The sequence below is a fragment of the Psittacula echo genome (assembly GCF_963264785.1).
Source record: "Psittacula echo genome assembly, chromosome: 7".
In the NCBI taxonomy this organism is placed as follows: Eukaryota; Metazoa; Chordata; class Aves; order Psittaciformes; family Psittacidae; genus Psittacula; species Psittacula echo.
In genome coordinates, this window is record NC_137740.1 from 1,099,308 (window position 1) to 1,126,400 (window position 27,093).

Here is a 27,093-nt window from a genome sequence, read left to right on the forward strand (position 1 = left end):
TCCACAGCCATGCCCTTTGCTCCTTGGCAGTGTTCACCACCTCCTTTGTGACTTCTGAAGGGCCCTTAGATGTGTCCGCAGCCTTCCTTTGCCTTTTCCCCATGGCCCATCCTGTATGATCTGGGTGCTGGGAAAGGCTTCTCAGAGCTAAGTCAGGCAGCTGCTTGAGGAGGTGAGTGGGTCTCAGCCAAGGAGATGCTGGATCTGATGGGCTGGGGTGGCTGAGGAACTAAACTGGACTTCCTTGAGAAACCAGTTTAACTTGTGAACTGGCAGAGTTCTCTGCAGGAAGCTCCTGGCAATGGGTAACCCATCATGCTTGGAAGGGCTTTTAATTTGTGAGAGAGGCAGATAAATACTGTTTTAGTAGAAGCAGGTGACAGGAGGGAATGAAGTTGTGTGACAGTTCAGGTGAAGAAGTCTGACATTTGTAGGGTTTTTTGCAGAGAAAACGTCTTGATGTGCTGGTGCTCCTGGAGAAGTTGTGGAATTGCATTTTTAATTATTTGTCAAGGGCACCCACAGTCTTAGGGTGTATTATTTTATGTTTTATAGGTTGAAATGGAAATAAATAAATGTGGTTGAGAGCTCAAATGACTGTCTGCACAGTGTGCAACAGCAGTTAAAATGCGTTGGTGCATTAAAAGCGTGGGATATATTACAGGAGCATATTGAACAATGGAACATCTCATCTGGAGCGACGCATTCAATTTTGTTTGCCTACCCTGAGCTATAATTAAGATTGACAAGGTTATCCAGAGCGGGAGGAGAAATATGACAGGAATTTCACATGTGTTGACACATGATTTAAGGACTATGAGAAATTAAATTTCTGGACAACAAATATGAACACAATTAAGACAAAGCTACTTCAGAAAAGGCGGGGAATGAATATTGGGGAAGAAACACTTGGACCACGAGCTTTTCACCTGGCTGTTGTTGTGCTGGTTTGATGGGGTCCTTGTAATGCTGCTTCTGCAGCAGAGCTGGAGTGGCGGCCCCAGGGCAGATACCAGTAGCAATAGTAATGGAACTGGTGTCAACTGGGATAGGAGAGCAGATAGACAAGTGCTAGGAAGAGGTTGCAGAAGGGCTGGATTTTTGTATTTGTTGCTCTCAATAAGAAAGAACACTTTAGGTCCAAAATACTGCTATTAGAAATAAACATATAAATAATATAATTATTTTAAAATATGATGGAATTATAAGCTATAAATATAAATAAATACAGACTAAATACTCCAGGTGTATCTATATGCCAAAGCATGTCCAAGGACCTGTTGCAAGTCTTGTGGCCCCATTGTCAAGCAGGCTCAGGGACTGATAACCATGGGATAAAGCATTCCCCAGCCATAGCTTCTCCAGTCTTTGCTTCTCCAGACACTCTCTCAGCAGAGCAATAGGTTTCTATTGTTTTTTGCCTTAGCCACCTCTGCAACCGTGCCAGGGATTCCCCAAACTTCAGGGCAGGTATTTCTGGTGCACACACACAGGCTGGTACCTCTCAGCCTTTCAGACAGTGCCTGTACTTATCAGATGGATGCTGAAATGTAACTCCCTGTAAAACTGCAGCTTTTCTTTTCCCCATCTGCTCCTACTCGTCTCTAGCTTATCTGCTGCTGCTTTTCCTGAGCATGGCCAGCATCACAGACTACATCTTTCATTCCTCTTTTCCCCGGGGGCTAACCACCTACAGCCTATTTCAAGATCTATTTTCAGCTCACTAGCAATTAACATGTGATATTGCAATAAGTCTGGGCAGCAAAATTATTGGGTCATTTCACTGAGCTGTCCATTACAGCTAAATACGCAATCAGGCATCTGTGGTGGTGCACGGAGCCAGCCCTCCAGTCCATTATCCTGCAGTCCGTGGACAGCCAGAGCCACACTTCTGCACACACAAACAGGACTGCTATTAAAAATACTGGAAATAATGAAGTCGATCTTTTGCCTGCATATAAATACAGGGCTTTCAGTGGAGGTAATTTGGGCTGAGCATGTGGAACAGTTAAAAGCTAGGGCATTCTTTTTAAGAATGGTCTGCAAATATGTAATTTATGTACAATTATGTACATAAATTCTGCCTTCTACCAACACAACCAACAAAGGCCAAGCATGTTTCTGTTAGAAACCAAGAGGATCCAGTTCTCCAGTCTTTCTGCAAGTGATGCCATCCCTTTAAATCCCTAATGTAAATCTTCATAAGCAGGCCCATCCACTTAATTCCCACAATATGTGTAAATTTACCATCAGCACGTGTCAGCGTCCCATCAACACTTCCCCTTCCCTCCCTCCAACATGTGCTGTGATGTGGAGGGGTTGTCACTTGGATGGCTGAAGCAGGAGGATGTGATGGGAGGTTTAATCTGCTCCCGCATGGTCCCTGGGCTGGGCCGAGCATCCTGGTGACTCTGCCAGCCTACCTCCTTCTGCATTCCTGTCCCAAACCTGAAACTCAGCCACTTCCAGAGCTTGACTATCCTGTCGAAGTCATAGTATTGGTTCCCTGAAACACCGTTCTGCCACTTTGCCTTTAGGGTTTGGGTCTTTACCTCTTATTCATCAACTTTCATACAGGTTCTTCCCTGTAACCAAACCTGGGACTGACTTATATTTCTGCCTAGAGAAGTCAAGCAACCTCTGAAGTGTGCAGGATAGCAGTCTCTTTTGATTAATCAGATTTTATACAATATTTATTACTTTAATAAATGAAAAAGCCCTCGCTAACATTATTGCAGGTACCTCTATATCCCCCCAGTGAAATTAATAAAGACTTTGATCTCTGAAGAACACTGATTGTCTAGCACAGGACCATCCTGAAAATGTATATAGCTAAATGGAAATATTCTATATGCATATGAACGTTTTTTATATGGTGTCAACAAGCTCGTTTGGTCAATTTTCTTCATGTTTTCTTACCCTTTTAGACAAGAACCTGTACAATATTTAGGATATGACTCCCATAACGTCAGTCCCGTACAAGTTTGAAGGTAACTATGGCTTAGGCAGTGGTGGCAGGTAACAGTGGGAGCTTGGAGGTCAGCACAGGCAGATTTAACCTGTTCCAGAAAAAGGTGATTTTCTCCAGGGGTTGTACCCAGCACAGCCTCTGTCCAGTTAAAAGCTCCCTCGGCTACCCTGACACGGCACGGCACTGGGGTAGCAGCACAGACCTCTCTCCATCCCTGTTCTGTTCCCATGCTCTTCCTTAAACCAGTAAATCTCAGCTAATTCTCTCCCATGTTATAAATCAGACTAAATCACTGATGTTTGCCTTGCTGTCTATTAAAAGAAGCTGTATGTTAAAATTTTGTGATGGAGAAGTGATTTTAAGACATGGAAAAGAGGTTAATGCCTTTGTGTGTGCTTTCTGGAAGGGTTTTTCATTCTGGAGCTGCAGATACTGCTTATGACAGACAAGCTGATTAATCTCAGTTGTACGCAGCTCTCAAAGATTAATAACCTCATTCTGATTCATGCTATTTATGGTGCAGCTCAAATGTTTGGGTTTTTTTAAGTGCTGGAGAAATGTAGAGCAAATGTTTCCCAACCACCCCAGCTCAGCCTCTGGACTGACTATATTCCACCTGCTCTTGGAATAGTTGCTTAAGAACATGTATTGATTTCTAGTGCTCTCAGCAGCAGCGCTGATGGCACTAACAGTGCATCGGTAGATGTGTTATTGCCTGTAGGTATCTGTTTTTTCTCCTTGCTTCTTTTATTCCACCGCTAAAGTAAGGTCTTTGACCCTAGTTCTTGTATAAAAATATGTTTGCTTATAATATATTGCTTATAACAGGGTAAAGCCTTTGTTCCCATTCAGTGCTTGTCAAAGGAATGCTGTCAGCTGATGCAAGTGTGCTGGAGGAGGAGTTGTGTTGGGGAACTAATTAATGTTGGTGCCTCTTCCATGTCCGTGTGTACCTGGGGACGACCCCTCCTGAGCAGGTCTGTGCCCCAGGATTTGTGTCCTATCTGCTAATGAAAGAGCAAAAAACCAGGAAACCCAGGAATCTAAAAACGGCTCAAAGCGAGCAAGAGGCTGAATCCTCTGTAAGCTCTCTGGGAAGCAGCATGTAAAGCACTTGTCTGGGAGGGAGCAGGGAAGGTGGATCAGCAATCCTGCTCAAGGTAGCTGTTTTTAATGAAGTCACTCTGCACATGTCGTGGTGAAGTTCCACCTGTGGTTTGAATTATTTCTGCCCCAAACGCGGCCAGGTTTGGGGTTGGTTTGTTTGATTCCTTCTCTTTGCCAGCGCTCTGAATTCAGCTTCCCTCTGAGAGTCCAGCTCTACTCGTTCCAGTTACATTTAATAATAGGGGGAAAAAAGACTGCTGTGTTTCATGCTCTCTGCAGGGTTATAACCCCCAGCATTCAGGAAACACTTCTACTCATGCCCAGGACGCTGCAGAGCTGGGCTGGCTGACCCATTATAGCCTGGCTCAGGGAACTGGAGAAAGAAACTTATTTTTGCTAGTAATTTTAATAAACACTCGTAAATAGATGAGTTTCATATCACAGAACCAGACCCGCTTGGGTGGAAGGGACCTTAAAGCTCCTCCAGTTCCAACCCCTGCCACAGGCAGGGACCCCTTCCACTGGAGCAGCTTGCTCCAAGCCCCTGTGTCCAACCTGGCCTTGAGCACTGCCAGGGATGGGGCAGCCACAGCTTCTCTGGGCACCCTGGGCCAGCGCCTCAGCACCCTCCCAGGGAAGAGCTTCTGCCTTATATTGAATCTCAATCTCCCCTCCATCAGTGTATATGTGTGGGATGAATTATTTAGCAAGATAACGTTGCTGCATAGCTCGTTCCAGAGCTGTATTCCCTGTTCTCACCTAAGATGCTCAAGCCCAGCAAGAGCAGACCAGGGTAGGGGTTAGAAGACAGCAGGCTGTGCAGACACGAAATCCTCATTACAAGCAGCCTCTCATTGCCCCCTGACCCCATTCTGCTGGCTGTTCCCTTGCGCACTGTAAACCCAGCTCCAGGCAGCAGGATCCTGAGATAACCAGGGCCATGTTTCAGTTGGAGCACGGCATTAATCCCTAGTTGGAGCAGGCACGAAAGGGCTGATTCAGGCTGGTGCTGGAGAGGGATGGATGGATGGACAGCCCAACAGCACAGCCTGGGGACAGCTCATTTACCCCATCAGTCTCCGCTTGTGTTATCCCACACTGACTGCCTTCCCATCTTTCACAATATATTGCTCTTTAATGCTTGTGCTTTGCCTGTAATTGACTTTAGCCTTCATTTAACCACCTTTCTGAAAAGGCATAGGAACCATCCATGTTTCTGTATGATGATTATTTCTGTTAAATGATTATATTTCTACGTAATGATTGAGCAACCTGCTCTAGTGGAAGGTGTCCCTGCCCTGGCAAGGGGGTGGAACTGGATGAGCCTTAAGGTGCCTTCCACCCCAAACCAGTCTAGGATTCTATGATGATTACATAGTGATGTACATACAGAGCTTACAGTGACACAGTTATTGAATTAGTTATCATTTTATAGACACATACTTGTACATACTGATATGGCTGAAAAGTTTTCTATCCAAGTAGGAATTTTAGTGGGTGTTCTATGTTTTCCAGTGTGATTTTCTCACCTGTTAATACACTCAGGATCCTGCTATACCTCATACAGATGTTATCAATAGCGGATACATTTGTGAAAGTCTCTTTGCTCTGATGTGAATTTGTTAACTTTCAAATGGTGTGGTTCTCTTTTTCCACCTGTTTTACAAGTGGAATGAAAAGGGAACACGTTCTGATGATGAATAAGCGGGCTGGGAGTTTTGTTCAAAGGGAAACCATAAAGGGAAAATATAAAAAGGAATTCCTCCCAGTTGTTACTATTAAAATGCCTGTTTATAGGTGATGTGCTAAAGGAAACTCCTCAAGAACAGTTCCTTGTTACACATGGGTTATCAGGCTGGATCAGGCTTTGCCTTAGAGCAGTTGTACAAGCTCAAGTTATCTCTGCAGACATTCAGATGGTACAAATGGATTTCCCAGTAATTATAAATATAGCTGTGTGTAGGTAGCCAGTGAATGCTTGTTTGGACAGGTTGTTCATCCTTCCTCTGTGTGTGCTATCACTTCTTCAGGGAAAAAACTGTGCTGAGAAATGCCTTTTTTCTGCAGGTACATTTGATATCTCTGAAATTAGCTATTGCTATGTATTAGCTATAGATTGGTATATATTAGCTATTGGCTTATTAAATACTGAAATGAGCTATTTAATTTCTCTGAAATTAATTAATTTATTTCATTTAACTTCTCTGAAATGAAAAGTGAAACTTCTCATCCCCCCCTTTCCCACAGAAGGTTGGACTGAGTGATCCTTCAAGCTTTCTTCCAAGCCAGGCTGTTCTGTACCTCTATGAGATAACTTACAGCATCAGTACTTAAACCTGTTTAGGGCTATGGTGCTGGAGAGACATCAGTCTGAGGACCTGCATGTGTGTGGAGGCACCAAGCACTGCAGGGTTCAGATGATGGGTTTCACTGTCTCCGTAGGCAATGGTGTTGTAGGTGTGGGGTGAAATCCCGTCCATGCTGAAGCCAGCTAGGCCCCTAGGAAGACTGGAACAAAGACTCCAGCTTTTGTTATCTCCCTTTCAATGGAAGTGCAATGAAAGCCCGGCTTTGCCACGTGCGGGAGCTCCAGACAGTGCTGTTGCCGTTCTGCCCGCTCTAGACCTTGTCAGCTTTTTGCTTTAGTGCAGTCCAGGGGACCAAGTACACATTTAGAGGTAATCACCATTCACATCTGCTAAAACCATTTGCTATAAATGGCACCACCATTTCAAAGACAGGATTTGAATGCAGTCTGCAGAACAATGTTATCTACTGCATGTGCCAGGTACAGGTCTCTGATGGAGCAGATCGTGGGAGCATGCAGACATAGAGCAGTTGGGGTTTGTGCCTCTTCCCTCAAAGCCAGTCAAATGCAAGGTAGTTTCCACTCCATTGTTTTTATGTTATAAATAAGGATCCACAGCAGCAATTAGGAGCAGACAGAAACCTGGCTCCGTGCTCCTTCAGTGGATGTGCTCTAGGACCAGCTCTACAATGTAGTGGGAGATAGTGGGAAAAACCAGCACATCCGAATCAATAGCTGTGATTATCCTGCACTAACTCCCTGTAATGGTCATAGGCAGTGTTCTTCAGGCTGGGTTACAGAGGAGAGCATGTGAGTGTCTGCTGTGAGAAAATAAAGAGCACCAGCTGAGTGGAGATGGTGGTTCACTCAGTACCTGGCTTCCTTGGCTGCCTGCTATAAAAGCTGAATTCCTCCAGTAAAATTTCTTTTCACAATGAGTGAGTCAAGTGGAAACACAGCACGAGAAATGAGAGCAGGCTTCTGAGGGGCACCAAAAGCTGCTCACCCTGTTAGCAGGGCAAGGACAAAAAATCACAAGTTGAGGCGCGACATTTGAAGATGCATAATGCACTTAATACATCCTCTCAGACTTGTAACAACCCATTCATGTCCTAAACTCGGCCCAGGTTAGAAGACACCCCTAGCCCAGTTCTCATTTTCATAGAATCATAGAATCCCAGCCCGGTTTGGGTTGAAGGAACCTTAAAGCTCATGCAGTTCCAGTCCCTGCCACGGACAGGGACACCTTCCACTAGCGCAGGTTGCTCCAAGCCCACATGGCAGTACCCCATACAGTACCGCCGGAGCAGCCCCTTGGCCTTTCAGTCCAGACGTGCAGATCTTGTTCCTGGAAAGCTCCGGTGGGCACTGGGTGTATTTTACAGCCCATTCAAGCATAAACATGATCCAGCATCAGCAAAAGCATGTCCTGGGCTGTGAGTTCCTATCCCAAGCTCATCCTCTTGCTGCACCAGCCTCATGTAAGCGGCGTGAGGAAGAGCCGTGTCAGGGGGAGGAAGTGGTGACCCCTCTGGGTCCCTTCTCAGGTGCAGTTGCACCATGCTGAGATCTCCCCCTGGGGAGGTGTTTTATCATGTTATTAGGAATGTATTAGTAGTGGTACCATGGAGCAAGCATCTGTGAAGTTCATCCGAAGAGCAACTGCAGCTTGAGACATCTGTGTGCCAAGTCCCTGCGTTTACATCAGCCAGTGTGGCTCCATCAATGACCTTTTCTTCCTCTTAACTAAAGAGGTTGTTCTGATTTCTCCTGAAAGATTCATTGTGGAGAAGGACTGCAGCACAATTACATTTGCCTTTCTTAATGTTTTATTTTAATACTAGTATTCCAAATTGTGTTTCAGCAAACAAAATGTTCCAGGAGATAAGCACAGATGGAATTACAGAATCACAGGATGGTTTGGGTTGGAAACGACCTTAAAGTTCACCCAGTTGCAACCCCCTGCATGGGCAGGGACCCCTTCCACTAGAGCAGCTTGCTCCGAGCCCCTGTGTCCAACTTGGCCTTGAGCACTGCCAGGGATGGGGCAGCCACAGCTTCTTCAGCCCTAGTAGATGTCATATGGATTATTTAGTTATTAGCTTGGGTGGGGAATTCTATTTCCTGAAGGCTTTTGATACTTTTAAATGGTCTTTTCACTCTGCAGAAAGGTGAAGATAACTTCTCCAATATTGTCACAAAAACGGAGTTGTTGAAATTGCTTTGTCTGCCAGCTGCATGTTCCCAAATGTGTTATATACTGACCTGGGATGCTGTACACCTCTGTGTAATCTCTGCTCTGCCAGACACGGAGCAAAGACCTCATCCATAGATCATTCAGGGATTGGAGTAGGAACTAAACCTGGATCTAAGGGAATGTCAGAAACATCAGAGAAATGCAGTGCTTGTCTTGTTCTGCCTTTTGGCTTATTCTCATTGTGGTGACAGAGGCAGCGGTGGCTGGTCACACACAGCACACTGCCAGGCTGCAGAGGAATTGCTGCTGCAGGGGAATGTGTTATCTGTAACAATGCCAAAATACAATACAGAATGCCAGGATATTTTCTTTTGGATTCTTCTTAATAAGTTTTAATAAATTTGCTTCATTTCACAAGGCGAGAGAGTACCTGGATTCTTCCAAACACAGAAACATTAACCTGCTGCTCCAGTCCGCTGAGCTAGGCAGGGACATTGGAATGTGCTGAGCCCTTAGTGGCACTGGTGGGGCTCAGCAACCTCCTGGACATGACTGACCTGGGGACAGGGAGGGGGTTCATATGGTGCAGGAAGTGCAGGGATTTCATGGGACGTACAGGGGGATGCACAGGGTGCAGCCTGTGCTGCAGCTCAGCCCATGAGCGTTTGCTTTGTGCTCTCAAGCCCCACAGTCATTTCTGTTTGATTTTCACTTGTTTTCTGCTCACGGTTTCATGTGCCTTCTCCCTCTCTGAAGTGCTCGCGGTTACTCCTGTCTTTAGTGTGCAAACAAAAGCAAATCAAGACGACAGCGAGTGGAACGTGTGGGGCACCCGGCAGCAGCCGCCCTGGCAGAAGCATTTGAGCTGATGCTCATGAAACACTTCTCCACAGGGAATGGGAGGCTGGACCCGCTTGGCCTCTGCTGTAATCAATGAAAAAGCTCATTCTCACCAGCCAAGTGCAAGTTTGATCTTTTCCCATGCATGTCCCCATCCTCAGTGTGTGCTGGTTTGTGTTGGGTGACCCCAAAATGGGGCTCATGCATCTGCTGTTGGCCCTCCTGCCCTGGAGAGAAAGGAGACCCCTAAAAGCATAATGCTATTTTCTGTTGTCAAATGGGAGCATTTTCTGATGGTGAATGCTGCAGAGGAAGGAGATTCAGACCAGCATTTGAATGGGGTGCTGCAGGGTTTTGCAAGGCAGGCAAAGCTGTCAGGGCTGATCCCAGCAGTGCCTTTTAATACTGGGCAGCACCTTCTTTACACCCTGAAGGGGCCTTGCTGCTTTTCATTATTTCCTCTGTGTGTGATGCTTTTCCACACGGGACGATGTAAAAGTTTGGATTCCAGTCAGGAATATTCCAATAGTGCATCTTGCATAAGCGGTGGCAAAACAGCTGTGCCCACAGCTGCAGATGCTTGCATGGGGCTTTCCTTGTCTCTGGGTTGTTTTCTTTGGTTTGCTTTGTTTTGTTTTCTGCGGGTTGCTTTGGTTTGTTTTCACCATGCTGTAAAGATGCTGGTTGAACTGCAGGCTAATAACTTAGTTGTCTTGGTTCGACTGCAGGTTCTGTTGTGGCTGTTTATTTATTTATAAGCTTGCCATCTCGGCTATAAAAAGCTTTGTAATACCCCAATAATAAATGCATTCATCACCACATCTTCTGTAATCACTGCAGTTCCTGAGCTGCTATTTGGCACTCATTAGTTGCAACTCCCATTCACCTATAATTTCTGAGAAGCATACAATTATGTGTTATCACTACTTGAAGTGATTACTACACTGTATGTTTTTAAGATAATGGCATGAAACACTCCATGATGAATTATACCTCTCTAGGTAGCTTAAATTCTGTCATTAACTCTATTATTTTACTTAAACCATCCTGGAGAGAATTGCGTGGCAGGGTTGGCATTACCTTCTCGGAGAAGAGAACCAGGTCAATACTGATCCAATAAAGGACATGACACAGCACACAGTTATCTCCCACCTACTCATGGTCTAGATGTAATTGTAAAAATCCTAAAATCCAACTGGTTTTTGCTTGGAAAAAGACGTTTTTTTCACTAAGCCTATTCAGGAAGAACATGATACATAAATCCTGAATATGGTACAAGGGGGAATGGCTTGAACCTGCCAGAGGGGAGACTGAGATGAGCTCTTAGGCAGAAGCTCTTCCCTGTGAGGGTGCTGAGGCGCTGGCACAGGGTGCCCAGAGAAGCTGTGGCTGCCCCATCCCTGGCAGTGTTCAAGGCCAGGTTGGACACAGGGGCTTGGAGCAAGCTGCTCCAGTGGAAGGGGTCCCTGCCCGTGGCAGGGGTTGGAGCTGGAGGAGCTTTAAGCTCCCTTCAACCCAAACCATTCTATGGGTCTCTGAAGAAATCCTGCAGCTGCAGCTCGTGTTCGTGTGTGGAGGACAGAGAGGGGACGTTCTCCCTGCTGCACTGCAGAGCAGCAGCACCCACACCTTGCTTTGCCTGGAGACATTATTTTCTCACTGTGATGCATTTTGCACAGAGCAGGTAGTGAGGACCTCAGCCTTGCATTGCATTTCCCAGCATTAGGAGCCAATGCAGGCTCTCCCTGAGCATTCTCCCCTGTGCGTAGGCGATGCCAGATCCCCATGAGCCTCTCCTCTATCCTGTAGCACAGTGCAGCCCCGCATCAGCATGATGCTCTGTTCATTACCAAATTACTGCATTTATGGGGATATTGAGTTTAAGAGCCATCTAACCCTCATTATTTTACCCTGAGTGCACGTTACCGTAATAGCCTCCTGTTGTAAGCCCTCATTTTTTTGTCAGAGCTTATTGCGTCAGTGAAGCAACCTTTGTTTCATTTTAGCATGAAAAACAAAGACTAAAGTGACTGTTCTGATACTGAAATAGATGCAGTTAATTAAATCATGGCTGGTTTCATTCACTTCTGTATTTCTGGATGCTAGACTCCTTCGATAGCATGCTGTGATATTGAATATTTGCAAAGTGACACGGGATGTTCCTGGACCTGATGTTTCCTCATTCCTTGGGCATTATCCTTTGCTTTGCCGTGGTCTCAGAGCTTATGTTGCTTTTTATTCCTTTAATTTGTGTTTCAGTGTTGTGTGGCAAAAAAGCAGGGGAGGTGAAATTGCCATCTGGGTTGGCTTCACCACCAGAAGAAAGAGGTGATTTATCTATTCCCATGAAATGAACCACTGGCTCTTGAATTTTCAAAGATCCCTCTCCCTTAGGAGACACTTTCCTTTAAGGAAAGTGCAAAATAATAAAGACAAAATCACGCAGTGAATTGTTTCCTTGCTTTTCTACATGGAAAATTTCTTCTTTATAATATGTGGAAGGCAGCTTCGCTATATCATAAATCTGTAGGAATTAATAAATATCAAATGGAGCTGCCAACCCCTTTTTAATATTTCAAATAACAGGATTAAGCTGGGAGTTACAGAGAATAAAACCAGGACTATTGGAACCAATAATATTGTGTGATGTGGTTTCTGAGCCTTCAAAGAGAAAAATTATGTGCTTCATGAAATAATTAATAACTAATAATTCTTAGCTTTACACTATAATGTTTCATTTGCTTTAATATGAGAATAGATGTGTGAAAGGGGTGGAAATATCTTCATATAAATAAGCACAACAGGGTAGTTTGTAACTTGTGATACTAACAGTTCCTCTGTCCTTGCCCTCAAAAAAAGCCACTTTGTGGCAGGAGGGAAATGCACATTATGGTCATAGCTGGTGGTTGTGATGAGTGTTAGAGGCCAGGAAACCCCTGTGAAAATCATGATTCACCTAACTGGGATGGAACAACAGGCACTGAGGTTGAAACCCATACAGATTAAAGCTGAAATAACATCACCTGTAGAGCAAATTGCATTTAAACTCATGTAGAAGTAGGCAAATAAACACTTTTGCTATTAATAATTAATGTTCTACTGGTTGGTGCTGGCACAGGGTGCCCAGAGAAGCTGTGGCTGCCCCATCCCTGGCAGTGTTCAAGGCCAGGTTGGACACAAGGGCTTGGAGCAAGCTGCTCCAGTGGAAGGGGTCCCTGCCCGTGGCAGGGGTTGGAGCTGGAGGAGCTTTAAGGTCCCTTCTGACACAAGCCATTCAATGATTTTCCATTTAAAGTGTTTCAGATTTAGGGATCAATCCATGTTTTCTCACAGACAAATATCCTACAATGTCTTGAAGCATCTCAATGCAAATGGGTTTATAAAATCCAGGAGCTGGTGATGCATGATAAAGATACATTCGTCTTTCCCTCCCTATGTCCTGTCCTGCTTTCTCTCCCTGCCCTGTCTTGTGGTCCATCCACAGCCTGGCAGCTACCTTGCACCTTCCCCATGGTGAGTTATAAGAAAATCTGCCCAGTTCCCCTGGGTAATGAACTATACATGCATACTGTGGACATGGCACAGGAGCAGAGCAGCCATGAGAACTACTCATGAACATTCGGGTAGCACATATCCCTGCTCGTTTCAGGCACTCTGCCAGCGGAAGAACAACCACTGTTCTCTGCTCCTCTTGGAAAAGTCCACGGGTCAGCAAATATTGAAGGAATTATCTTGGTTTCTCCCTAAGTTTGCAGATCTCCAGTTCTGAGCTGCTCTTTTAGGAAGCGAGGTGATGGATTGCTGAGAACCACGGGATATGGGGGGAGTAGGCTTGGAAGAACATCTTTATTTTGAGGAGGTAATGATGAGTTAAGAGTATTGATATGGTGCTTAATGAATAATTTGACTGCAAGCAGTGGGTAAGATGTCTCAAGCATGCCCGGTCTGTTCAGCCCTGAAGGGGAGGGGATGCTGCAGCATCCTTGGCTCCTTCACTGTCAGCCCAGCCTGCTGCTTGCTGTAGGTGCCCTTCCAACCCAAACCAGGCTGCGATCCTGTGATTCTCTTTGCTGTGAGCAGGAGTATGCAGGTGGCTCAGTGCTGGGTGCTGGGAACATGTATGTTCATATAAAGGAACCTCACCGTGTGCCTACTGAGTGCCGCTGTCAGGCTGGAAGCACAGAGCATTTTTAAAGGCAGATCTAAGGGCTTCATACAGTGGAGGTGCCAGGCAAAGCAAAGCTGGTATCTTATTGTCAGCCAGGTTTGGCTGCTCCAGACAGGGCTGTGGGGCTCTGATTTTAAACTCTGCTTTGAACCTACTGCTTGTGTCCCCTGTTTTACATAACTCTGTTCATCAGCCGTTCCAGAGCCCATCTGTGCACATTTCTGTCCCATTCACGGCAGAACAGTCTCCCTCTGCAGGAAAACTGAACATTTGCATGTTCCCCAAATAAAGTGTTACCTCTGCAGGGAGGGAAAGAAAATGTCCTCCTAAGATCAAGTCTTTTAAACTCTGTTAAGTCTTTCTTGCTATTACTGTCTAACTGTCTAACAAGAAAGAAGTCTGTCTCGTTGCTAGTACCCTGTATGCCTTCCTTCCTGGGTGCAATTCCTCCACTGTATTTAAGGCTTGCTATACCTCAGAGATATGAGGTTGCAGCTGAGCAATGGCCAAATCTCCCCAGCAACCTTCTGCTCCTTGTGTTCACTCATCCAGGCCTGGCAGCGGGCGAATTCCATGGGAAAACTGTGAAATTGGGGCAGCAGCATCTTTACTTTGCACCCTGTGTGTGCTGAGCTTGTGTGGGCACAGATGCTGATGGGGTCAGCTGTGGGGATCGGAGCTTTGGGCACAGAGATAACCACGGCTTGGTGTGTACCAGCCTGGTCAGCAGCTCCCCTATGGCCTGAGACTCTTCTGTAAGTAAATTAGAGACAAGCTGTGATAATAGTAGCTGCACAGGCTTTTATGAGAATTCCATACTTCTGAGAATTCCATACAGCTTTGAGCTATAGTAGACATGAGAAAAGTGAGTTTGATCGTAAAATGATCACCTGTAATTGCACCAGAGTTATTTTTGTTGTTTGGAGAATTTCCTTAGTGTAGAAAACTTGGAAGATGTTATTCATAAGAGTTCATGGAGAACCCAAGAAGACATTTATCAGCAAAAGGACCTTGCAAAAGTTCTTAGCATGTTCCCAGTGTGATTTGCTGCTTCTGGAGCTTGGATTTACCATCCTATGTTCTGATTTTCTGGGTGTTTTTCTATGCTCATCCCTGCCCCTCACATTTCTCCCCCCTTGCTACTTAGCTCAAAGCCAATCACCTCTAAGCAGAAACATTTTAGCAGCACTGTGGTTTTTTGCAATGTTTTCCTGTGTTCTGAGGCAAGCGGTTATAACTCAATGCCAAAACCAACTTCAGTGGGGAAAAAAGATGCTGTAGTAAGCAAATCCAACTCTGCTAAGTGTTTCACATCTGCTTTGGTGAACGCTTGCCCACTGCAGGTGATGGAAGGGAGCTGCTATCATCCCTTGTGGGCGTTAAAGTGAGCTCCTCCAGCTCCCAAAGCACCAGCCCTACAGAAGCAGACAAGTCAAATTCTTCCAAGTTTTCAACAAAATGAAAGGATTTCTCTAAACGAGATAGAACTTTTCACCTGAACTGCAATGGGTTCGGAGAGCCAGCCTACACAGAGATGAATCATGTTCTCACCTGGGGTATGTGCCTTGCCATTCTGGGGATGTGTTTTATGGAGGAAGCGTCTCACAATGTGTCACTTGGTGTCTCCTCTAAGTCAGAGCTGTGCTGTGAGCCAGACCTGTAACCCCTGGGGCATTTCCCAACCAGCCTGGCCTTTTTCCTGTTCTCCTCACCTTCACCATCCAATCCTGAGAGGGACCAGAGCAGACATGGATGAGATGGGAGCACTAAATGGAGGCCCATGGGGCTGACCGGGTGTAGTTCAAGGTTTGTGTGTGTTGAATTTCCCTACAGATTTACAAGACAGTTTTAAACTCATTTCTCCTTTCAGCTTCACAATCTGGGCCAAGTAAGTGGCTGCTCCAGAAGTGTGGATAATGGTAGTTGCTGGTTCTACTTGAATGAGGACTATTTTCCCTTTAATGACTGTCCAGTACTATTCAGCTTAACCCCAGAGAGGGTTTGGGATGCTGTTGGAGACAGGCAATGTCAGCACATCCCGGTGCTACATGGGCCGTGGGAAAGCTCTGTGTGAATCCCACGGAGTTTGCTTCAAGGGCAGCAAGGTGGGCGCTCCAACCCTACTGCACTGCGATGACTCTTCAAAAAAGAGCCCGTGTGCAGCTTTAATTAAGCAACCAAGAACTGTTTTTTACAAAGATTAATAGATCTGTGTTTTAATTATGGGGAAATAATAGACTGGAGAGGCAGGGAAGTGGGAGGAATCCAAAAGAGGATTAAAAACTTTCAGGAAGCTGGATGAGAGGATATTTTTCCATACTCACAAATTGCAGACTATCATCCCCATTAATAATGATGGGGAAAATAATAAAACACCTTCAGCCATACACGACACTTAACATTAAAATCTATTTTTTATGCATGTTGAGTAGAGAATTTCTGATTACAATCATCAGTTAAAAATAAATTGTTCTTTTTTCCAATCTCCCAAGTTTAAAAATAGAAGAATTATCTTCTGAGTTCAGCTATAGTTAAATCAATACCTTTCCAAGCAATGTAAAGGTAGAAAGAGCAAAAGTTGCTTTTATTTAATGATGGTTATTTCTTTCACTGTGCTCCAGTATTATTATTCACCTCTAAAAATAATTGGTCCTATGCATAGATTTGAAACATTACATTGCAGAAAATGCTTCTGTGCTGTGCAGAAAGTTTTAAAGTTAACATAATTTAAGGAAAGAGTAAAGGGGGAAGAGAGGGAAGGCCATGAACGTTTGAAGTTTCTTCTGGTTGTCATCTGTTCAATAGCTCATTACCCATCATTACGTAGGAAAAGTTTTCTTGTTGGGTTCTGTTGAACATCAGCATGCTTTGCTTTGGGTTCTCTGCTGGTGATGGGCAGTGATGGACCAGAGCTCCAGTGGGCAGCCTCAGAGCTGACCTCTGCCAGGAGCCACCATGCACTGTGGTCCCAATGGGAATTTGTGTGCTCTCATCCAGAACTCTGCATTGATCTGGTGTTATTCTATGTACTGATGGAACTTAAACCTAGGAGAAGCTGGAGGAGGGTTGGGCTCCCATCTTGAGGCTGACTTGTCCTGAGGGCAGTGTAGTGGAAGGCGGCCAGCTCCTCATACGATCACATGAAATCAAAACTCTGCTCAAACTTGCTCTGCTGGAGAGAGTCCAGAGGAGGCCATGGAGATGCTGCGAGGGCTGGAGCAGCTCTGCTCTGGAGCCAGGCTGAGAGAGCTGGGCTGGGGCAGCCTGGACAAGAGAAGGCTCCTGAAGGGGAGACCTGAGAGCAGCTCCAGTGCCTAAAGGGGCTGCAGGAAAGCTGGAGAGATGGAATCAAGTCCCTGTTTGTCCTTATTTCTGTTCCTCTGGAGTAACTGCAGTGCAGAAGCATTGCCTCCCACTGCCAGGGACACACGGGGGTGAATGTGCAGTCTGAATTGCTGCAGGAGAGTTTTAACCACGTTTTCAGAAATGAGAAGTGATTTGCAAACAGAGGGGGATTAAATTCATTAGATTAGAAAACATTTCTGAGATGAACCATTTGAATTGCTTCTTCCATGGAGTAAATACGCACTTCATCCCCTGCATCTTGCGTGTGTAGCAGGAAAACACAGCTTGTTGGCTGCTGTTGTGCACAAGATCTCAGACAAATCCTGCTACATTTCCCTATCAGTTCACTCCCGCAGGGTTAGGGTGCTTTCCTGGGCTTTCAACGTAGAGAAAAAGAGTGCTTTGAGATAGAGAAGGAGCCTGTCCGAGTTAAGCTATTTAATCAGTTTGCAAAGAACTTTCTTTGGGATATAACTTTTAGACTGAAACCTGTGTGCTTCCACAACTCGGCATGCTTCAGCAAGGTCTGAACAAGACTGGAATGTTTCCTCCTAGCTCCATTTTAAACACCTGTTTCACCAAACTTGACAATGTTTCTCAACAGCTGAACATTGCTCCCTTTTCAGCCCTTGGCTTTCATGTTTTCAGGGCAGTTGAATACTGCAGAGCTTTTGCAGATTAGTGGGGTAGAGAAGAGAGTTGGGTTTAGCAGGTTTTCATCTTACCCATGATAACCATGTGCCTACAAATAAATAAACCAAATGTCTGATTTGTTTTAGAACGTCATTTGGGGCAAATACCTTTGTATATTAAGTGAAAGAGTGAGAGGTCTCCCATTCCTTCCCCCAGTGCTGTATCTCACCCTTGCTCAGCAGGAAAGACTTGATATCAAAAGGGCTGTGTTTAATGGCTGCACTTGATGATCTTACAGGTCTTTTCCAACCAGTTGATTCTACAATTCTATGAACTGAGAGGTTTTGGGAACCTTCAGGACTGTGCTGGTTTTTGCTGGGATAGAGTCTGTTTTCTTCACAGGAGCTGGTGCTGGGCTGTGTTTTGGGTTTGTGCTATGAACAGTGTTGATGACACAGGATTGTTTTTGTTACCAGTGAGCAGTGCTTCAGCAGGGTCAAGGCCATTTCTGCTCCTCACAACACCCCACCAGCGAGTAGGCTGGGAGTACACAAGGAGTTGTGGAGGAATATGGCTGGAACAGCTGACCCCGACTGCATATAATACACTGTATATCATACTCAGCATATAAAGCTGGGGGAAGCTGGAAGAAGGGGGGAGAAGATGCTCTGCAGGTTTCCTGCAGCCCCTTTAGGCACTGGAGCTGCTCTCAGGTCTCCCCTTCAGGAGCCTTCTCTTCTCCAGGCTGCCCCAGCCCAGCTCTCTCAGCCTGGCTCCAGAGCAGAGCTGCTCCAGCCCTCGCAGCATCTCCATGGCCTCCTCTGCCCTCGCTCCAACAGCTCCATGTCCCTCTAGTGCTGCTGCCCCAGAGCTGGATCAGGACTGCAGGGGGGGTCTCCCCAGAGCGCAGCAGAGGGGCAGGATCCCCTCCCTGAGCTGCTGCTCACGCTCTGGGGTGCAGCCCAGGGCACAGTGATCCAAGATGGTAAATGGCAATTGAAACTGCAGGCTTCCTTCACAGAACCTCGTTTCTAACTGACTGCATCCAGCTGCTCTAGAAATACCAGTAGAAAAGAAATCCATTGTGGAATAATGACAGTGAATCTTGGCTTCTCCCCAGTCTTCTGTTCATTAGAATCAATTGGGGAATGTTTGTAAGACTTTGTAAGTGGCTCCTTCCTTCTCCAAATGGAACCAGACCCTACAAAACTCCTCCTGCAGGGATTCACAGACATCTGCTGCGCTCTCCATCCTCAAAGAGATGCTTCCCCATGACATCCCAATTCTCTGCTACATAAACTGTGATTTTTTATCCTGTATTCTATACAGCTTCCTTCAGAACCCTTTCAGATTTCACGTTGAGATCATTAATTAAATGAATGGTTATTTTCATGTTCCATTTCTAAAGAATGTCAGCCTGATGCTTCTAGTTTCTTATTCCTAAAGGGAATGTCATTTTTCCCCTTAAACAATACTGCCATATGCTTCAGCTACGAAATCCCCATTTTCTCCCACCTAACAGTTTCCATAATTGTGCTATTTTAATGTTTTCTCAAAGAGATGAGATCTATTGCATTCACCTCTTCTGTTGGATTTCCTTCATGTAAAAACCTCTTTATCAAATAAAATGTCCCATTAGTCTGTTGCACTCTGTATTATATTCCTTCCTCTCTGAAAGTTGTTTTAAAGCCCTGAATTCTATTGTGGTTGGCATAGTGGTTAGCCTGAAATCTACCTGATTCACTCTCCACATTTCCTTAAACGTAGATAATACATTTCTTCTTTCCCTGTCACACAGCACCACTTTCAGGTTGGTTAAAAAACCCACACATGCTCCTAAAATTGCAATTTCATGCTCTTAGACCTGAGTCCATCCAGGGTTTTCTCTGCCCGTGGCTTCACTGCTGCTCTGCCTGTTCCCATAAGCTGGATGTCACCTTCTTAAGACAGGTTCAGTCTTATTCATCAGCTCATGGAAATAAAGTTCCTTCTGCATGTTTTCTCTGTCCTTTTATCCCTTAACTTCTCAGCCACTGAGAGGAACTCTCCTTACTTCCTACTGGACACGCTTCTCCTATCCCTGTTTTCTCGTGCTCTCTGACCCAAGCTGTCACCATTTTCTCCTGCTCTGGTTAAACCAGCATTGAGAGCAATCAGCCATCAGAATAATCTCCCCAGGGAAGTGGTGATTCCTCAGCATTGGACACTGTTAGGATTTGGCTGGACAGGCTGGACCAGATGATCCTTGAGGTCCCTTCCAACCTGGGATTCTGTGATTCTATGATCTCCTTTGTCTGGTCCTCCTGTTTTTATGACATTTTCTTGTGGCAAAGTGGTACTTGAAGTATCTCCAGTGATTTTATCCTCATTGTATTCTCATACTTCACACAGTGCTGTGCTCTGCTGGTGTTTACTGGGTTTCACATCATTATATTTCCTTTCCTCGCTTGCTGTTGTTTCATGCTTTCTCCTGGATGCTCACAGAAATCATCGTTCTGGCTGAGGTTCAAGATCATTCTCAGGCCAGCCTTGTGCTTGCTTGCACTGACAACGTATACTCTTCATTGTGCAAGCATCAGTTGAACATTGATGGTCTCTGGTGATCAACTGATCACTTGAAATGCCTGTGGGATTGAGGAGTGGTCGTTAGTGTCCTTCTTTAGCATCTTTTCTGTCTCCTGTCACCAGTGTCACTTCCTCTTTCCGGACAACAGAGAAGTTTGATGGCTACTCCAAAACCATTGGTTGCATTAAAAATGAGAGTATCTCCTGGGACTGTTTCTATCCTACCACCCTGTGTGTAGAGGAGTGGCTGCTCCTTTGCCTCTACCAGTGTGAGACCTCTGGTGCAGCTCTGCATCCTCTGGCATCACCCTGTTCTCACTGACTACCGCATTCTCCCACTGGATCCACAGGGATCCCACCCCAACAGCCATCTCCTTCCCTTTTCGTTGACTGAACAGTGCTAGGAAGTACCTCCATCATGATGCACCAGCTTCTTGCCTCTTTTCCCACAAGGTTTTAGTGGCTGTGCTTGATGCTGAGCTGCTCTTAGGACTTGTCAGAACCATTTAATCAGATGCTTCACATGCATCCCTCTTTGTCCCAGTGTGCAAGTGAGCAACTTCAGAAGGAAAGCTATTTCAGGGAAGAAATTACAAATGTTTCCTAATAGGCAACACAAATTATTGACAACAGCAGCATATTGCAGTGCCTAATTACCTTAGGAGAAGCTTCTACTTCTGTTCTGCCTGGGTGGCTTTTTTTGGGTAACATATCCACAGAAAGGATTTTCAATTAACATTAACCTTTAATACTTGGGCTGGGTTTTGATTCTGCAGATGGTGAAATGGACTACAAATGAGATTTTGCAATATACCTTGTTCCCTGTATTTCTCAGCTGATTAGTTTCAGCCTGTTCCCAGTGGCTACAAAGGTGCATTCAGCTCACAATTCCCCAGCAATCTCCAGTGCCATGTTCAACCCCCTGAGATATTGTGTAGAAATGCTGTCAAACTCCTCAGATAGATGTGTTTTCATTCTCCAGCTGCAGTTTTTACTCATTTTAGCGAAAACAAAGTCTTTGTTTATGGGGGAATATTGTTAAACTGGAAATCAGAAGGAGAAGAACCTGGCTGGAGTACATCTGCTGCCGATTGTAGGGGTGTTGTTGCTCATTGAGCTCCAGTTGAGGTGACTGTTGTACCCCAAAGAGCACAGTTATTTGTTATTGTTCTAATAATAATTGGGAAAAAGCTTAAGTATGACATAATAAACAAATCACGTTTGTCTGAGTCACTGCCATACAAAAGAGCTTTTAAGAAATACTTACTAGGACTCTGATTTGTATTCCATTGTTGCTGTCAGCAGGGAAATCCATGCTAATTGAATGTATGTTTGCTTTAAACAAGATGTCTTGAACATGATCAGCAATGACAAATCTAATAATGCCTTGAAAAGGAAAATATATCCTTTTGGATTCTAAGATCATAGAATCGTATAATCCTGGAATGGTTTGGGTTAGAAGGGCCCTTAAAGCTCCTCCAGCTCCAACCCCTGCCACGGGCAGGGACCCCTTCCACTGGAGCAGCTTGCTCCAAGCCCCTGTGTCCAACCTGGCCTTGAACACTGCCAGGGATGGGGCAGCCACAGCTTCTCTGGGCACCCTGGGCCAGCGCCTCAGCACCCTCACAGGGAAGAGCTTCTGCCTAAGAGCTCATCTCAGTCTCCCCTCGGGCAGGTTCAAGCCATTCCCCTTGGCCTGTCCCTACAGGCCCTTGTCCCAAGCCCCTCTCCAGGTTTCCTGTAGCCCCTTCAGGCACTGGAGCTGCTCTAAGGTCTCCTCAGAGTTTTTGATGGAAGAAATCTCTTGGTTCCTTAACTAAGCAAGCTGAAGCTTGCTGTTTCTTAGGCAAGGGGAGTAATTTCGCACAGCACACATGCCTACTCCTGATCCATAGCGGTTGAAGCTGGAGGAGAAGGGGCTGCTCCGATGGAGTCATTGTGCCTAGGTCAGAAATCACTGAGACTCACTACCTACTGCTCCACTGACCACTCACAGCAGGAAAGCCAGAAAGGAAGAACATAGCAGAAAAAGATATCTATGTTCATTGTGTGTTTGTAAAGTCAGCTCCTTGTTTTATCATGATTTGTGAATTAACAAATGGTTCATGTTTTAGAGGTTCAACTCTAAGATACTGCAGCTGTATTCAGTCCGAAAATCAATAGCAAGTTAGCGGTGTTTTGAAGCTCTCTCTTTTCCATACTTATGGTCTCCCCTTTTTCCCCAGGTGTTACTTGGAGGATGGAGCTTCCAAAGGTGCCTGGCTGAACCGGTCGAGTATTATTTTCGCTGGAAGTGACAAGTGGTCGGTAGATCCTCGGGTTTCAATCGCCACAGCAAACAGAAGAGAATACAGCCTGCAGATACAGGATGTCGATGTGACAGATGACGGTCCCTACACTTGTTCTGTGCAAACTCAGCACACTCCTAAAACGAAGCAGGTGCACTTAACTGTACATGGTACGTGCTTAAACCAACTGAAAATCCTTATTGGGGGTGCACTAGAAAAAATCAGTTTATAGATGGCAAATGTCATCTTTTAAGCATATTTTAAGGCATCCTGCCTCCCTTCTTTTCCTGCCTTCCTGCCTGCCTGCCTTCTTCCTTCCCTTCCCTCCCTTCCCTCCCTTCTCTCCATTCTCTCTGTTCTCTCCCTTCTCTCTTTCCGTCTCTTCCCTTCTTTCCCTCCCTTCTTTCCCTTCTCTCTTCTTGGATGTATGTAGACATAGACTGTATTTGTAGTTTGTATGTAGCCATACAAACAAGACGTTGTTTGTGCCATTGGCTCTGGGCCAAGTAGATAGCTGACAGAAGGGTCTCCAACTTGCCAAAGCCAGGTTTAAATCCTCACTCCCACTGACAATGGAACAAGATGTAGAAATACAAGAGGAAAACACCAGTACGATGGTTGTGGTACAGTTCCCTGCGGCGGTACTCTGCTGGTATCTGTCAGGCTGGTTTAGGTCTTCTGGATGGCACCAAACTTGGTTGTTTTGGCTGGTGTTTGGCCTTAGCCACCATGTGCGGGTGCATCATCAGGTGCTGAGCTCGTGGAAGGTGTACATTTTAACATTTGCATTTTGACATTGATACCAAATATCTGCAGAAACACCCTCACATCCCTCAGGATGTGTTCAGAAACAGGCAGTGCCACTGCCGCAGCACATGGCAGGAGGGTTGTTGTGATCAGGACCTGTCTGTCCCAGGGCATGGAACAAGGCCACGAGCCATGCTTTGATGGTCATGTAACACAAGTGTTGAATCGAAGATGACTGATGGATGCAGTGAGACAGGCGCAGGAGCTCAATCTGTCAAGCAGTGCTGGCAGGTGGCAGGGCCATGAGCTGTGTTGGCACCCCAGCATCCCTTCTGGCTTTCTGATAAGAGCTCTGAAGGAGGACGAGTTGTTTTGTGAGTTTCTTCAAGGCAGTTCCTTGAGGGCAGCTTGGAAGAAAGCACAAAAATGCTAAATCCTTGGCGTGTGTTTTGCAGCCCTGGTGTCCCTGGAGCTGCAGGGTTTGTGGCTCTCTGAACTCTAACCCTAAGCTGATGAATGGCATCTTGGAGCTGAGGCTGAGGTCCCCAGCTAACACCATGCTCAGATGAGAAAGGTGTGGAAGGAGCAGTGCTGGTGCAGTGCTGTGCTTCTCTTGGTACCCTTTCGGAGCCCGGGTGTCCCTGGAGCTGTAGGCTTTGTGGCTCTCTGAACCCTAACGCCAACACTACCCTTAATCTAAATGGCATCTTGGAGCTAAAGCTGAGGTCCCCAGCATCATGATGGCCCAATTGAGAGAGGTACAGATGGAGCAATGTTGGTGCAGTGCCATACTCCCGGGATGCTCATCCCCTTCCAGGAGCAGCTCAGCTGCAAGGAGGGATTCACCAGGGTGCTTCATACCCCATCAGGATGTGTCCTGCACCTCTTAAGCTTTAGGTATGAAGTTTTCTGTTGATTTGATTGGCATTCAAAAGATGTAGTATTTCATTTGAGCACCTCTTCTCTGGCGTGACAAAGACTATTACAAAACCAAGAATTAACTCATCAGCCTAAAAAAAGCAAAGCTAGAACCAGAAAGCGATTTTCCAAACATAGAAATAGAAATTTTAGTAACTCTAGAAACTCAATATAAATTCATTAAAGCCAAAATAAAGTGAGGACAAAATAAGCTGCTTTCGCATTAAAATCCAGACAGTTTTTGAATTCCAGACTGGTTTTCTCACTAAAAAACACACAGATCCCAATGTTGTTAATAAGAACAGTCCATTTTTAGAACTAAATTGATATAAGACAGTTTAATGTTGTAAGTACTTCAGGACAACCTTGTCTGGTTTAAGCACATGGAGCTGATATTTATTGTGCTGTCCCAAGGTGAACAATTCTTCATTCCAATCGTTTCTGGAATAGTTAATGCCCTTGTGCAGGGGCTAAGAAAAATTATTGGAGATTAATTGCATGTCTAAAACATATAAACAGGAGCTTAAAATTAATTGGGCTAACTGCAAGCACATAGAGAAATAATAACCCAATAGTTAAAAATATGCATAATTATTAAGTGATTGCATTTATATCTTCAGAAATGCAAAGTATAACCCAAGGCTTTCACTTATTAGTCTTTGGTGTAATCATCATTAACATTTTCTTTTGCATTTTTATGAGTAATAAAGCTATGATTATAAACCAGAAGCATTGAAATGGCAATCTCTATTAATCCATATGGCACACCAAAATCCCTTACAAACATATAGGAAATGCTTCTTAAGCTAATTATCTTCTACCACTGGACCTTTAGGACCCGATGGTTCATCAGAATGTGAGACTGTGGCTCTGCCAAGCAGAGGGGGGGTTGTTGCATCAAGAACATTATCATATTTGTTAGCAAAACCCCACACTTGGTCATTTTTACAGCCTTCCTCAGAGGTGGCTGCTGCAGGAAGCCCCGTAAAGGTGCTGTTTGTGTGGGAGGTTGTTCAGAGATTGCAGAAGTGTTTGCATCCCATCTGCAATGGAAGCTGCAATGAAGAAGCAGTGACGATATCAATTATTATTTCAATTAATTATATATATATATATTCAGTTACTCCTATGCTATTTCAGGCATATTTTGTGTAGGAAGAGAAGGGGGGAGCTCCATGAAGCACAGTCAGAACAAGGGAGCAATTTGCAAGATAAAATTAAAGGAAAAAAATAATTTTCCCTGTATTTTTCCCTGTGTGGTTCTCATAGCACTTAGCAAGAGGGGAAAGCTGCTGAGCTCTGTGCCTATAAAGCCCAGTCCTGCAACCTCTGAGTGGTAGAGAAGGACCACCAGCTCCGCAGAACCTCAGAGTAGCTGCAGTGCCTAAAGGAGCTGACAAGAAACCTGGAGAGGGGCTTGGGACAAGGGCCTGTAGGGACAGGCCAAGGGGAATGGCTTGAACCTGCCCGAGGGGAGACTGAGATGAGCTCTTAGGCAGAAGCTCTTCCCTGTGAGGGTGCTGAGGCGCTGGCCCAGGGTGCCCAGAGAAGCTGTGGCTGCCCCATCCCTGGCAGTGTTCAAGGCCAGGTTGGACACAGGGGCTTGGAGCAAGCTGCTCCAGTGGAAGGGGTCCCTGCCCGTGGCAGGGGTTGGAGCTGGAGGAGCTTTAAGGTCCCTTCCAACCCAAACCATTCTATGATACTATGATATTACTGTAGATATGTGTAAGCATGAGCTGTGCAATGGATGCTTGGTGGATTGGGTGCAAGTCATGCCAGTCACTCAATCCATATGGGTGGGATCCTGCCTTGACTCAGCGTTGGGGTTTGCAAAGTGATTTAGAGAGACCTGCATAGAGACTTACTAGTAGTCATCTATCCATTTATCCTATGGGATAGGGAAGTGAATGAGACTTGTGCATGTCAATGCTTCTAATCAGGTCGCTTTGTACTTACAGTGCTCATAAAGCCACCGCTTCACCTTCCATGGGCTGGGACTCAGGAGGTAAGGATGCAAGATTCATGCATCCTTTGAGATGGAGATTGACCTGTCTGAAAGTAAAGGAGACATCAAAGAGCTAATTGGTGTTATAAGCTTATATACCCTTTCCCACTGAAAAGGGTTCATAGGGATGATGTAGTAACATTTTATGGAAGCAGTTTTATGTTTCCCTTTAATATCATTCATGGCTTTGTATTTGAAGAGTAGAAACAACTTCTACTGTTGGGGAGAAATAAATGAAGGGAAAAGCAGGTTTTTTTCCAAAGTAAAATCATTTCATCAAAGGGCTGGGTTTCCTTTTACATCGTGAATAAATGATCAGCAGCAAACCTAGAGCAGCACATGAGATAACAGGAGAAAAAGAGCATTTAAAAGCAATCTTAGCCCTTTAAAACTGCTCTGCCCTACAGGCTCTATTCTGTGGAGTAACACTGTAGAAGACATTCTCCTGCTGGAGGCAGCAGAGCTGGAGAAGCCAGGGCGGTGTGCTTTGTGTCAGAATTAAAGAGATAAAGACTCGTGTCTGATCGTAAGCTCCCAAATAGGTTCAAACTCCTGACTGCAAAATTATTTGCAGTGAAACCCCACTTTAAAAGCTCTGTAAATCCATCTCTCTTTTATTTGCCTCCTCCTTCTTTTGGTCTGTGTGTGAGGTTTTTCTCTATGCAAGACCCAGAGCTGTCATTTTGAATACCCTGTTCTCTGTTCTTTGGGCTGACAATTTCTGAACATATTTGTGCGAGTGATTCAGAAAATAAATACATTTTAATGGGTAAAGATGCCTTCATTTCCATGAATAAACCATGGAAAAGTAACATGATCGGTAAATAATGGAGGCTGAAGGGAAGCAGCAGCTTCTCCATCCCTGTCCCATGGGGATACAGGGAGCAGCGAGACTTGGTGGGGTTTAGCCACAGCGAACCAGGAACATTGTGTTTCAGGCTCCCACAGCTCTGCTCAACACCTTAATGAGACCACCAGGTCAAGTCTGGTTAATTATTACA

At 45.2% G+C, this 27,093-nt stretch overlaps 1 protein-coding gene across 1 annotated transcript in view; it reads left to right on the forward strand.

Moving 5' to 3' along the window:
* The window catches only part of NEGR1 (neuronal growth regulator 1), a gene marked incomplete at its 3' end in the record, with an annotated part of 269,840 nt that overhangs the window by 101,649 nt on the left and 141,098 nt on the right, over positions 1-27,093 (forward strand). The window contains exon 2 of the mRNA XM_080623582.1: positions 22,360-22,592. Within this exon, the coding sequence (XP_080479708.1) occupies positions 22,360-22,592 (233 nt within the window). The remainder of the gene's footprint in view (positions 1-22,359; positions 22,593-27,093) is intronic.